General features: G+C 41.6%; 4 protein-coding genes across 6 annotated transcripts in view; 2 read left to right on the top strand and 2 right to left on the bottom strand.

The window, feature by feature from the left end:
• The first annotated feature begins 1702 nt into the window (after positions 1-1702).
• Positions 1703-7370, top strand: LOC115768468 (anoctamin-4). 3 transcript variants are annotated; one of them, XM_030713053.1, is made up of 14 exons: positions 1703-1821; positions 1940-2719; positions 2784-2968; positions 3028-3993; positions 4059-4204; positions 4569-5149; positions 5204-5421; positions 5484-5648; positions 5701-5958; positions 6033-6128; positions 6198-6297; positions 6372-6768; positions 6830-6920; positions 6993-7370. In XM_030713053.1, the coding sequence occupies exons 2-14, from the start codon at positions 2533-2535 to the stop codon at positions 7317-7319; spliced, it is 3717 nt and encodes a 1238-aa protein (XP_030568913.1). In that variant the 5' UTR covers positions 1703-1821; positions 1940-2532; the 3' UTR covers positions 7320-7370. The 3 variants fall into 3 exon arrangements, with proteins under 3 accessions (XP_030568913.1, XP_030568905.1, XP_030568921.1); XM_030713045.1 differs by having other exon boundaries at positions 3025-3993; XM_030713061.1 differs by lacking the exons at positions 1703-1821; positions 1940-2719; positions 2784-2968; positions 3028-3993; positions 4059-4204 and adding an exon at positions 4274-4515.
• Positions 7371-7889: 519 nt separating this feature from the next.
• LOC115768416 (tubulin polyglutamylase complex subunit 2) lies at positions 7890-9227 on the top strand. Its single transcript, XM_030712988.1, has 4 exons — positions 7890-8273; positions 8338-8505; positions 8563-8789; positions 8854-9227. Exons 1-4 carry the CDS (start codon positions 8204-8206, stop codon positions 9214-9216), a joined length of 828 nt encoding a protein of 275 aa, XP_030568848.1. The 5' UTR covers positions 7890-8203; the 3' UTR covers positions 9217-9227.
• LOC115768427 (viral IAP-associated factor homolog) lies at positions 9221-10397 on the bottom strand. Its single transcript, XM_030712992.1, has 2 exons — positions 10267-10397; positions 9221-10061 (listed from the first exon to the last, which is right to left on the bottom strand). The coding sequence occupies exons 1-2, from the start codon at positions 10270-10272 to the stop codon at positions 9345-9347; spliced, it is 723 nt and encodes a 240-aa protein (XP_030568852.1). The 5' UTR covers positions 10273-10397; the 3' UTR covers positions 9221-9344.
• A 1258-nt stretch (positions 10398-11655) lies between these two features.
• Positions 11656-13073, bottom strand: part of LOC115769414 (tyramine/octopamine receptor) — a 37378-nt gene continuing 35960 nt past the window's right edge. The window contains exon 4 of the mRNA XM_030714225.1: positions 11656-12540. Within this exon, the coding sequence (XP_030570085.1) occupies positions 12148-12540 (393 nt within the window). The 3' untranslated portion in view covers positions 11656-12147. The remainder of the gene's footprint in view (positions 12541-13073) is intronic.

The raw sequence follows: 13073 nt of genomic DNA, 5'->3' as shown, positions 1-13073 counted from the left end.
TAAATTAAAAATAAATAAAATAAAGCAGCCAAGAAAAGAGCGCATCGAATCGGATGTACGTATACAAAAGAACTTGCACGCATTTAAGAATTTAAGTGAGCCTTAGGTGATTTTGATTGCGATTAATTAGGTGACACTTGAGTGGCTTTAACTTGAAATCAATAATCGATTATCAATATAGAACTTGAAAAATGACAAAGTCGAATCAATAAACCTTCAATTGCTGTGATTACCTCGATGGCATGGGACTTTGCACAACTGACAAGCCAACCACAACTATTGACGCATCTAGCAAGTCATACGCGTAGGACGCGCAGCCAGGTACGATATGTATCTATGTTTCCATATATTCAGTTTCGTGCTACTTTCAGCAAGGCTATAGGGGTCGAATACCAAGTCAGGTCCTTTGTCAGACGGCAATAGGTCAAATAAATATCAAAATATTTTTGTGCGACGCCCAGCATTGGTCAATTGGAATCTAAAGGTCTTGCAACCAGACTCTTCTAAGTTGTGTCCAGAACTTCAGTTAATTGAAAATAAATAAATTACACATATTTGACATTCACCTATTGACAATCAACAACTAGTCGCCACTTAATTCAGCAACAAGTTTATTTATTCAACATTTATCGACCCAACTGGACGAACCTGTGTCCAATGTGCATTATCACACATATTTCCCTACATACTGTATGCGGGTAAAAGGTCATTATAGCCTTGTCCCCGGGTACTACGCTACAACGCGTAAGAAAAGGCCCAGATATACGCATACATTAATACATCTATCCTTTTTTCACTATGTACAATAAAGCTTATAGTAAGTAGTTCATACATACTTTTCGTCAATGGGCCTTGTATATGGAAATCGTACCCGTTTTTTTTTGTGAAAACATATTTAAAGCTTTTAATATTTTTACTACAACGGGCAGTTCTTAATATATTAATCTTGGCTCAAGCCTGTGCTTCATAAAACGCAGGAAGTTAGTTTGAAACGCGAACCGAATTAATGAGATTAACTTGGGTTTATTGGAGTGTTCAATTGGGAAAGATTTTTGTCTCATTTCTAAGTTTTAATTCTGTTTCTGAACAGAACAGGTTTTCATTGTCTATTCGTTGTTTGCCTCGCCCACAAGCAGGTGCCAACCACTGTTCCACACAATTTGTTATAGGAAAACTGCACGCCTTTTGATAAAAACTGTCAAATGAAATTTCTTGACAATTTAAATGAGCTTTGACAGTTGTCTCTTTTGAAAGTTCGTAGTCCCTTACACTTTAAAGGTATTCAAACATACATAACCTAACAAACACATTCATTTGTGTGCTTGTTCAGGGGATTGTAATGTCAAATATAAGTGGCCCATAGGGACTACGATGTATGTGCGTAGAAATGTAGGTGCATGCATGTATATATGTAAGCTACTATTACCAAAATAGAAAAACAAAATACGGTAAATGGTTAATTGCTCAATTGCTGTACATACAAATTTAAAGATTCATAACCTCACATACATATACATATCTGTATATAAAATAGTGTTGTTATTGTTATATATAAACTTTTTAAAATAGCTAAGACAACATTATCCTTGGATTCAGAAGGCAAGGTTCAGAAAACCGTAAGCCAAATCAACGAAATAGTTATATCGGGTGGCATATACATATATGTCAATATATATAAAATATCCCTAAAATTTTAAGTATAGAATATGGTTACAGACTTCCAACCTGTTTATTTTTTAAATAGCTAAAGATACACCTAATCCATATACTAGACTTAAATTCGAAAGCGGATACTTGGTTTTCAGGTGCCCCAAAAACGAGGTTAGGATGAGGTCTTAAGACAATGGTTCGAGCCGTGAACTACATCAAGGAAATAGTTATATCAGGCGGCAACTTTGTCAAATATTTATACAATTAATATTATTATTATAATTTTAAGTATAGAATATGGTCGCATCTATTTACATACTATACCAGTATGGGATTCGAAAGTGGATACTTGATTTTCAGTTGCCCAATTAACTGCAAACGTTGGAATGTTCTTTTAAAAAACAAAAACATATTTACGAATCAATAATAAATGTAGAAGGCAAGGTTCACGAGCCTAGCAAATGGCAATGATTCAAACAGTGCATCGAGTTAACGAAATACTTTTGTCAGGTGGCAGCCCTGCCTTCGAAATGCGTCGAATAGTGGGAAACGCTTAAATGTATTTCGGACAAATCATTTCACATTTATTCGTTTCTAATTGTTTTATTTATGCATATTGGATGCTTGTTTGCGGTCGAGTGTTATTTATGCCTTTCGACATTGATCGAACTAACAAATTGAAATGCATAATTAATAATGGGAATAAGGGCACATGGAAAGGAGCTCGTGCGCTGGCATTGTAGGTCAAATTACTTAAAAGTCATCCGAAAAAGAAAATGGAAAAGTTTTTGTTACAGTATTAATGTAAACTGTACAATTACGTTTTATAGAATTCTGTGACGTCCCGACAACGTGTCGCAGATACGACAACATTACGAAAACATGAGCACTCATGGCGAGCTGAGGGGCAATTCGGATCGCAAATCGAATATATTTCAAATACGAATCGACAGTGTTGACGATGAGAGCACCGCACCCATAACGGAGGCCAATTCTCGTGAGGATCTGATTGGCAGTGCAGCGCGCGAGAGCGAGATAGCAGCTGAGCAGTCGGTGTTTCAATTTCCAAGTGAGTTATTTGCGAATTAAATTTTAAATCTAAGCAAAACTTTTTACTCATTGCCATTCAAAAGGATTCCTTTCAGTGCCCACTCTACGCAATTCGCATCACAGCTCTTCTTTGAGCCCTTCCGGGCGACAGGTCGTCTCGAGTCCGGCAAAAAGTGAACGCATGATACGCAGCAAGCAGACCAAGATACGCCCACGAAGACTTAGCCAGGACAGCGGGATAGTGGCCGGCCGCTTGGTTGGTTATGCTGTAAGTTATCCGTTTGCCCGCCAATTGGCAATACTTATTTAAACGTTTCAACACAGCAGGAGAGCCCTTTGATTGAATTGGATTTGCAATCGCCACCAATGGAACCCAGCATCACTGCCACTGATAATATTTACAGCTTTCTGGATGCAGAGCGACAAGCGGCCAGCCATAGTCCAATGCCAGCGGGTAATCCTCTTACGCCCAATCCACCTTTGGAGCAGAACTCCAGCTCGGCAGCGTACACGGAGAAATGGCTAAACTCCTCGATGGTGCGCGGTGGCAACGGCTCATTTTATCAGAAAGTCAACTCCATAGCCATGCCGCTGCCTACGCATCTGGAGACAGAGTCAGCGGAGCCGAGCCCCACGCAAGCTTTTGGACCGCGAGTTGTGGGCAGCAATTACGAGGATATACCTGGTACTGCAATGCGTCGTACGCTGGGCTTGAACCTGAGTCCAACGTTGGGCGGACGCAAGTCCAGTCAGGCCGAGGAGTCTGTCAAGCAGCCCTACGAAATAGTCGAGTCCTCGCACTCGAATGTGCTGACCGATCAGTTTAGCTACAGGCAATTATTGCCCACTGAACGCAAAACATCCACCGGGGAGAGCAGCATTACCGGCAGCTATTTGAGCAGTCGCAAGGCCAGCAAGAGCAACAGCTTAACGGGCGAAGGCAGTGAAGAGCGACGCATAAGCAAGCAGGATCGGGAGGGACTCGATCCGGAGTCCCTGATGTTTCGCGATGGGCGCCGCAAGGTGGACATGGTGCTGGCCTGGGAAGAGGAGGATCTGGGCGTTATGACCGAAGCGGAGGCACGACGGCGCGACATTAGGCGCAGCTTTATTGAGAATCTTGTTAAAGAGGGCCTCGAAGTGGAGCTGGAGGACAAGTCACAATCGTTCAATGAAAAAACATTTTTCCTCAAAATTCATCTGCCTTGGCGCCTGGAAACGCGTCTAGCCGAGGTCATGAATCTGAAGCTGCCCATCAAACGCTTCATAACCATATCCGTTAAGCCATCTTGGGTAAGACTATAGTTGACTTAATTGCGTGTGTGTTTATTCCCATCAATATATCTTAAATACTGCAGGATGAGGAGAATGTAGTTATGCGGAATGTCCAGTACTGGAAAGATGTGTGGCAACGTTTAACCAAAAAGATACAGCTAGATCACAGCCTGCTGGAGGGTGAGACAACTTTCAAAGCAGCAACGGCCAATGGCAATCCAGAGGAGCAGTAAGTTTTGACAAGGAGTTTACCTGAGCCTAGCCCCGAGATACAAACTACAAATTCAAAAAAACATTTACTGAGCTTTAATTGCCCTTTGACCCACACTCTGGTTTGGTTTTTTGGAGGGAAAGAGAAAAAACATCCAGCGAGTGAAATGTTCTGAATCTGTGTATAAGAGAGTTGACATTCAAATTATGGTGTCTCTAGCAATATCTTGCTGCGCAAGACCAAATGTACATACAGACGGACAGATGGAGGGACTGACGGACATGGCTAAATATATATTTATGGGGTCGTAGATTTTCAATGGGCTTAAGGTACAAAAATCTATTCTCGTTTAATCTATAAATTTCATATCTTTCTTATAAAGGTTCATTGTAAAGGATCGTGCCACTGCGTACACGGGTGCCCAGCGCTCGCTTATGGTCATGCAAGTGCTAATACGCACACCCTTTGATGAGAGCGATCGGAGTGGCATACGACGCCTGCTGAATGACGGCACATATCTGGGCTGTTTTCCATTGCACGAGGGTCGCTACGATCGACCGCATTCGAGTGGCATTTCGCTGGATCGCCGCGTACTGTATCAGACGTGGGCGCATCCTTCGCAGTGGTACAAGAAGCAGCCACTGTGCCTGGTGCGCAAGTACTTCGGGGACAAAATCGCACTCTATTTCAGTTGGTTGGGCTTCTATACCGAAATGCTAGTCTATCCGGCCGTTGTGGGCACTCTTTGCTTTATATATGGACTGGCCACACTGGAGTCGGAGGACAATACGCCCAGCAAGGAGATCTGCAACGAGTACGGCACCGGCAACATAACGCTATGCCCACTCTGTGATAAGGCCTGCAGCTACCAAAGACTATCCGAATCATGCCTGTTCTCACGACTGACATACCTCTTTGACAATCCCTCTACGGTATTTTTCGCAATCTTCATGTCCTTTTGGGGTAAATACACACACAATCATATATTCCAGATCCTAAGAAAAACTTTACTTTTAGCTACCACCTTCCTGGAGCTTTGGAAACGCAAGCAATCGGTCTTAGTGTGGGAATGGGACCTGCACAATGTGGAAATGGATGAGGAGAATCGGCCCGAGTTTGAGACGAATGCCACCACATTTCGAATGAATCCAGTGACACGAGAAAAGGAACCCTACATGTCCACATGGAGTCGGGCCATTCGATTTGTCATAACCGGAAGCGCGGTGCTTTTCATGGTAAAAATTAGCATTGACAGGGATAATCCTAGTATCATGATATTCAATCTGATCCTCAATAGATCGCCGTTGTGCTCTCTGCCGTGCTGGGCACCATTATCTATCGCATATCATTGGTCTCGGTAATCTATGGCGGTGGCGGCTTCTTTGTGAAGGAGCATGCCAAACTGTTCACCACAGTGACAGCGGCTTTGATCAATTTGGTGGTCATCATGATATTAACACGCGTATGTAATATTGCCGCTATTAAGGAACCTTATTAAATCAATTCATTTATAGATCTATCATCGTATGGCAATTAAGTTAACAAATCTGGAGAATCCACGCACCCATACCGAATACGAGGATTCATATACGTTTAAGATATTCTTCTTTGAGTTTATGAACTTTTACTCGTCGCTTATCTACATAGCCTTCTTCAAGGGTCGCTTCTTTGACTATCCCGGCGATGATCAGGCGCGACGCAGTGAGTTCTTTCGCCTCAAAAATGACATATGCGATCCGGCGGGTTGCCTCTCCGAGCTATGCATACAACTGGTAGGCAATAAGTTAAAGATTTTGAAAAGAATTCGTAGGCTAAGTGCGGATTATATGTTTTTGTTTTGCTATAGGCTATCATTATGGTGGGCAAACAGTGCTGGAATAACTTTATGGAGTATCTGTTTCCCAAATTCTGGAACTGGTGGCGCCAGCGAAAGCACAAACAGGTAGGCATTAAGATATAAATAGAGATATTTATAAATATGGAGGGAATCCTAACAATATATTGATTGAAGGCCACAAAAGATGAGTCACATTTGCACATGGCGTGGGAGCAGGACTATCATATGCAGGATCCGGGTCGTTTGGCACTTTTTGACGAGTACCTAGAAATGAGTGAGTGTCCATTTAATGACTATCCATTTGATGAGTATCCAGAAAGAATTTAACATATATTCTTATATATTCAGTCCTACAGTATGGATTCGTCACACTGTTTGTGGCCGCATTCCCGCTGGCTCCGCTCTTTGCGTTGCTCAACAATGTGGCCGAAATTCGTTTGGATGCCTACAAGATGGTCACACAGGCCAGGCGCCCCTTGGCGGAGCGTGTAGAGGATATTGGTGCCTGGTATGGCATATTGCGCATTATTACCTATACGGCCGTCGTGTCCAATGCTTTTGTGATCGCCTACACAAGCGATTTTATTCCACGCGTCGTCTATAAGTTTGTCTACTCGGAGTCCCACACTTTGGCCGGCTATATAGAGCACTCCCTGTCCATATTCAATACATCTGACTACAAGGAGGAATGGGGCGCCACAAGCAGCGAACGCGATCCCGACACCTGCAAATATCGAGGCTATCGGTAAGCCAAACCGTGCCCCATCAATTTTGAGTCACATTTGTAGATTGTCGTCCTCTGATAGCAATGGCCCCAAGGACTATGAGCCGTATGGACTTAGTCCCCATTATTGGCATGTATTTGCCGCACGCTTGGCGTTCGTCGTGGTGTTCGAGGTAAACGCGTGCATTAACTAAATTAAAACTAATGTCCAATATATAAACATGGATTTTTATCGTTCGTAATAGCATGTGGTTTTCGTGCTAACCGGCATCATGCAGTTCATCATACCCGATGTACCGTCCGAGGTGAAGACACAAATGCAGCGCGAGCAGCTGCTTGCCAAGGAGGCCAAATACCAGCACGGCATCAAGCGAGCGCAGGGAGACAATCAAGACATAATGAGCCTGTTCCGAGACGCCACCAGCCGCACCTCCATAGCTGGTGGCCAAATGAACGCGCGCGGCAGCTGGGCACGCCGTTTCAGTCGCCTAAGCGATGGCCTGGACGCCCATGTGGAGGTCGCTGCACGTCCGCGCCGTTCGGTGGAGTCCACCGTATGGGAGGTATCCTGACACGAGGAGGAGGCCGAGTGCGAAACCCCAAGTCAAGCTAAAGAATAAGAGCCTTGATGTCAGCTACCAATGCCTTATGTCGTGCTATTCCATTCTCATATTTTCAAAACGTGCACAATATCTTTATCATTTGTTTTTAGTGTAAATATTTTTGGGTTTGAATGTATTATATATAAATAAATAGTAGTCATATTGATTATATGAATATTTTATGATAATGTTCCTGCATGCAGCCATTTATGCTTTCAAGAGTGTTCCAATGATTCAATTCTATTTTAGAACAAAAGTCGTGTAGTTCCATAATAGCTTAACCAATATGTATATGTAGATTTTTTCAATTCATATTTCTGGAGCAAGCTCTGGAAGAGCTCATAAGTATTATACGTCCCTAAGACAGTAGAAGAAATATATATGCAGATTACCCAGTAGGTAGACAGACAGACGGAAAGCAAGACGGGCAGACGGACATTGCGCATACCTAATATACTTGTATCATTTTGTGATCGTATAATCGTATACCTACGATATTATACTCGTATCTAAATATAAATATATTAGATTTTCAAATTTTTGATAAAGTAGTCCAATGTTCATCAATTTTAACCAAATTCAATAAAGTACATTCATCTGTACAGTAGTGCTTATGTTTCGATGCAATATCTACTAAGACAAAAAATAAAATCGATTTCAACCAATTGACAACCCAAAAGAAACCTGTTCCCTTCTTCAACTGACTGAGAAGTATATAACAAGTCAGCCTTTCCAGCTGTTATCGCAGCCGTTACCAGAACAACCAGTGCCAGGACGGAATTGTTTACTACCCCAACTTGTCGTCGTCAAACAACACTTCAAAATATTTCAAACGACAAGAATTACATTTAAAAATGAACAAGAAACTCTCACCGGAAGATGCATTCTACGAAAATCTGACGTTAGGTCTCATCAAAACTCTATGTGAGTAGGGTGCCTAAGCCGGGCCACTTGACTAACCGAATCGATTCCAAATTCCAAACAATAGCAAGTGTGCCGCGCGTCTGCAATGTTAATCTCGAGCGTCGTCAGCCGCTCAATCCCTGCCAGGTGACCAATTGGGAGCAGCGGCACTGTGTCTATCTGCCCGAGGATATGAAAAAGTTTTACTTGTCTACCGATGGCTTTGTGCTTAACTGGAGCTATCAATATGCCCGTAAGTCTAGATAGTTTATACGTCATCACGATAAATCCATCACATGTTTGCCAACAGCTAACGACGTGCGCCGCGTGGGCTATATACACTTTCCGCACCTTCTGCAGGTGACGCTGCTGCGCGAGAATATCGAGAACACGCACTCGGTAAACAGCTCCGGCTCTGCGACTGCGATTGCCAGTGGACCAACTGTTGCTGCCAAGGACAAATGGGATAACGCCACGCCTATCATTACCGCCAAGACCAAGATATTCGAAATCAACAACATAAATGAACTGGCCAAGGTGAGACGTCCTGTAAAACTGGAACTAGTATGTACATATACATGTATGGGAAACTAATTTGCAGGTGTGCATGTTGTACGATTCCACCAGCTCGAACAATCCCAGGTTCTATTTGCTCGAGCTGAGCACCCTTAGCTGGCAGTTTTTGGCCGACACGTTCAGCGAGTATTTGCGCATGGCCATTGCGCATTTGGGCCTGCCCTACTGGGAGCTGTGTTTCTCCAGCTTTGGCTTGCCCTCGTGGACGGAGCAGCTGTTTCTGCTGCTAGCTCCACACCTGCTGGAGAAGCACGAATTGCGGCGCGGACGCATCATTAATCCCGCCTGCGAGCATCCGTACAATATCCTCGATCCGAATATATTTCGCAGCAAGCCAAAGGGCACGAACAAGTCCTCGACGAGCAGTGTGAAGTCGCATAACAAGTGAATCCTGGCAGTAAAAATTGTTTTTATTTTGATAACAAATTTGCACACACCGTCTGAAGATAGATTCCCAGATTATTGTACTGCAACATGAAATGGTTAATTAACGAACACGTGATGTTTAAATGAGATTTAGTAGAAGTCGGCGCTCTTGTCTTCCAAATCGGCCAGCATTTTGTCCTTGATTTGCGGCCTGGGATCCTCTTTGATTTCGGTGGGCACTGCACCGACTTGGCCCAACATAAACTCCAACTCATCGAGCGTCAGTTTATCGCCGCGCAGCTCCAGCGGTCCAATGAACTGTTTGCGCATCGCACCCTCGTGGTATATGAAAATGGTGGGCAGGTTCTTTTCAGGAAAGTTTGGTATGCACGTTGTGGCTATGGAGCGCAGGAACTTCGTCTGCGGAAATCGCACAGCCAGCTGTTGCATGTGGTGGTGTATGAGGGCGCAGAGGGGTACACCGTTGGCGTACAGATGCAGCACCACCCAGATGCCCTCGCCGGCTTTGGTCACCTCGTTGACGTACTCCTGCCCGGATATTTCACGCACGCTGCCGAAACGCGCCTTTTCGGCTATTGCTCGCATCTCAGCGACGCGTCTTTGGCGATACTGTTCCAGCACTGCTTCGTCCTCAGAATCCTCTAGTTCGTCGAGCTCGTCCAGCGACATGTCATCGATACGTTTGTCACGCTGACCCTCCTGGGGCGGCAGATCTGTGCGTCGCTGGATGACGTCATTCATCATTGCCTGAATTTGGTCCTCTGTGATTTCAGCCTCCTTTTGCCTTGGCCCGATGATTCCCTTTGCGCGCAGCACATCGTTCCACTCGGTATCTTCGTTGGGGTCCTATAGCAAATACTATTTAATTAAGTTTCCATTCAGAAAATGCTCGGGGCACTCGTGCGTTTCATTTTGGATGTGTTTTTACCAAATATGGATATAAAAGAATGCACATGCTTAACGATATTTACATATATACATACAGAAATAAGCAATGAAAAATGATCCAATAATGATGAATAAGCGTGTAGTGTAGGTGATTTTGACTTACCTGCATTTTAGTGTTGTTATTTGCTTATGAAGAGCACAATTTAATATATTTATTTAACTTCAGTTTTCACTTATGACTGCCACTAAATATGACTAATAAATTTTGGTAAACAGCGGTAAATGCTCAAAATGTAATGTTAAAAACCCCAAAATAGTATTTGGTTATTATCGGAAAATACTGCACTGATGATGTACTTAACAGAGCATATGAATGTTATGTGGCAGCTGACTAGAGAGCACTATAAGTCGTTTCATAGAAGGCAGCTTCTGTCAGCACTCTCACCAAGGAATACCAGAAACTGTTAGTGAACATTATGGTTACTGCTGTTAAACTAAGACACATATGTTAATATCAGTCACTGTAAAGGTTATTGGGCTGCACCGTTCATGTGTTAAGCAACAGGTTATTTATTTTATATGCATAAGGGTTCCACAGGGCAAGCATAACTGCTGTAGGTAGGCCCTTTACAGCACTGGCTGGTCTTAAATTTAAGCCGTTACGCATTCTGTCAATTTGAAATAGAAACGAAATGGCAGACCCTAATGCGATTTTACTCTCACTTGAATTCAATTGATATTGAAACTTAGAAAAGGCATTATTTACAGGTCTAAAACCGATAAATAAGGTCGAAATTCAAAGTTTCAATTTACAAACAAAGGGAATGTATTTTTATTATCTGTCATAACTTTTATTCGAATCTGTCTTTTTGTTCATTTGCTTTGTTTCATTTTGCATTTGCTAATTAAACAATTTAATTAGTGAAATTAACGTACGTCATCAAAATTCTTTTGATTTTATACACCGATTTATATATATGTAAGTATATATATTTTATAACACTATTGCACAATGCAATAAAACATTTAATTTTTTGTTTTGTATATATTACTTATTTGGTTTTTTTTTTCCGTGAATTATTATTAGGTATTTAAGCTTATAGCTGTGCTTTTGCACACTCAACACATTTGATGCTCTGTCATGAAAATAATTTACGTATAATTAACTTATTTAACAAATCTTTTTAAGCGTACCTCAAAGTATACATACATTTACAACAAGTTCGATTATTTGTAGTTAATTCATTTACCTAAAATTTAATACAACTATTTAAAATAATGCCTAAGAAAACAGCTGTTGGAAGTTTCTTAAAGTTGAGCGCGCGCATTTAACTAATCTTTATTTATATTAATTTATATTTTATATATTATATGTATTTTCTATGTAATTAGTTTATGCGTTGAAAGGTGAAACATGAAAGTCTGCAACAAACTTGTGCCTAAACATTTATTTAAATTCAATTCGATTTTCATTTTAGTTTTTATTTTTATTTATTTTATTTACGTATTTTACGTTTTAATATTAATATATTTTTTAATGCTGTATTTTCGTTCTGCTCTAACTTTGATGCTTTTTTTTATTTAATCTCTTATCTAAGCAAATTTGTCCTTTTATATTTATTTGATGAGTATATTTAACAGTTTACATTTATCTAAGTACGGCCAGGTATGCCCCTTCCAATGGCAGAAACACCTGACACAAGCGAGAGACTAACTTTAGGCGAGAGTCGCTCGACACGTAAACAAATAATTAACGAGAAGCTCTTAAGACAAATAAATAGTTAAAGTCTAATAAAACTATTGTAACACGTAGCTTTTAGAAATTGCTTAAAATTGTCCATATATTTATAAATTGCATATTAGCTTAGATGAAAACTCGAGATCTTTATACAAATGAGTGAAACCATATTTTGTAGTATTTCGTCAGGTGTTTCCACATCATCCAAAATCAGATTAATTTTTGGCACAAACTTTGACTAACGCTCTCCCTTTCGCTCCGCTGCAGCTGCTGCTGTTGCCGCCTAGATTTGCCCAGATCAGCGTATCAGTTGATGCCTAACAGCCTTTTGAATGCGCGTCTATAGTCCAGGTTGAATATCGTGTAGATGACCGGATTCAGGCCGGAGTTAATATAACCCAGCCAGGTGATGAAGTTCTTGAACTTGTTTGTGGGACAACAGCTCTGGCAGAATGGCAAGATCACGTACATCAGAAAGAATGGCAGCCAGCAGATGACAAAGACGCCCATGATGATGCCCAGGGTGCGGGCCGCCCTCCGCTCCTTGGACAGCGAGATCTTCTGCTTCTCCTCGATAAACTGATTAACGGTGCTCGGCTTCTTCTGCAGCGCCGGAGCAGCAGCGCCTGCGCCTGTCGACGTCGACTGTGGTGGTGTTAGCTTCAGCGAGGTTTGCTCCTCGGCCTGGGTCACGCAAACCTGAGCAATTTTATTCAAATATTTATGGTGGGGTTAAAGTTCATTCTTGGCATGAGACATGCCAATTAACATTCTTATAGATATATATGTGTTCTGTGGGAAAGTGTGTTGTCATTTAGACTATCAACTCTGAGCTAATACCTATCAGACTTAGTCTATTTAATTCAAATTTTAGTTAATACGCTCAAAAAATGTTTTTCCTCATTTCAGAAAAACTAATTTTCGTTATTTCAGTGAATATTTTAGAAATATGATTATTATCTTTTTTGATTGTGGATTTAGAAAAAGTTGTGAAATAAAATTTCATAAAGATTCTTGGAAATGCGTTTGAACCAGTAATTTCACCCAAAATGTGGTGGATTTTCCAAAAAGTGTGAAACAACTCTTAAATGGATTTAAAGAAAGATCTGGGAAAAGGAGCTAAAAATCGTTTGTATGATAGAGCTTCCCAAAGTTTCAACACTTGCTGGTGGAATCTCCCAATCACCAATCAGTCAGTCATTCAGTCATTCATTCAGTCATTCATTCAGTCA

This window comes from Drosophila novamexicana, unplaced genomic scaffold (genome assembly GCF_003285875.2).
Source record: "Drosophila novamexicana strain 15010-1031.04,08,12 unplaced genomic scaffold, DnovRS2.1 tig00000009-arrow-pilon, whole genome shotgun sequence".
NCBI classification, from domain to species: Eukaryota; Metazoa; Arthropoda; class Insecta; order Diptera; family Drosophilidae; genus Drosophila; species Drosophila novamexicana.
The sequence above is the reverse complement of the archived record's forward strand: the minus strand, read 5'-3'. Positions and strand labels throughout refer to the sequence as shown.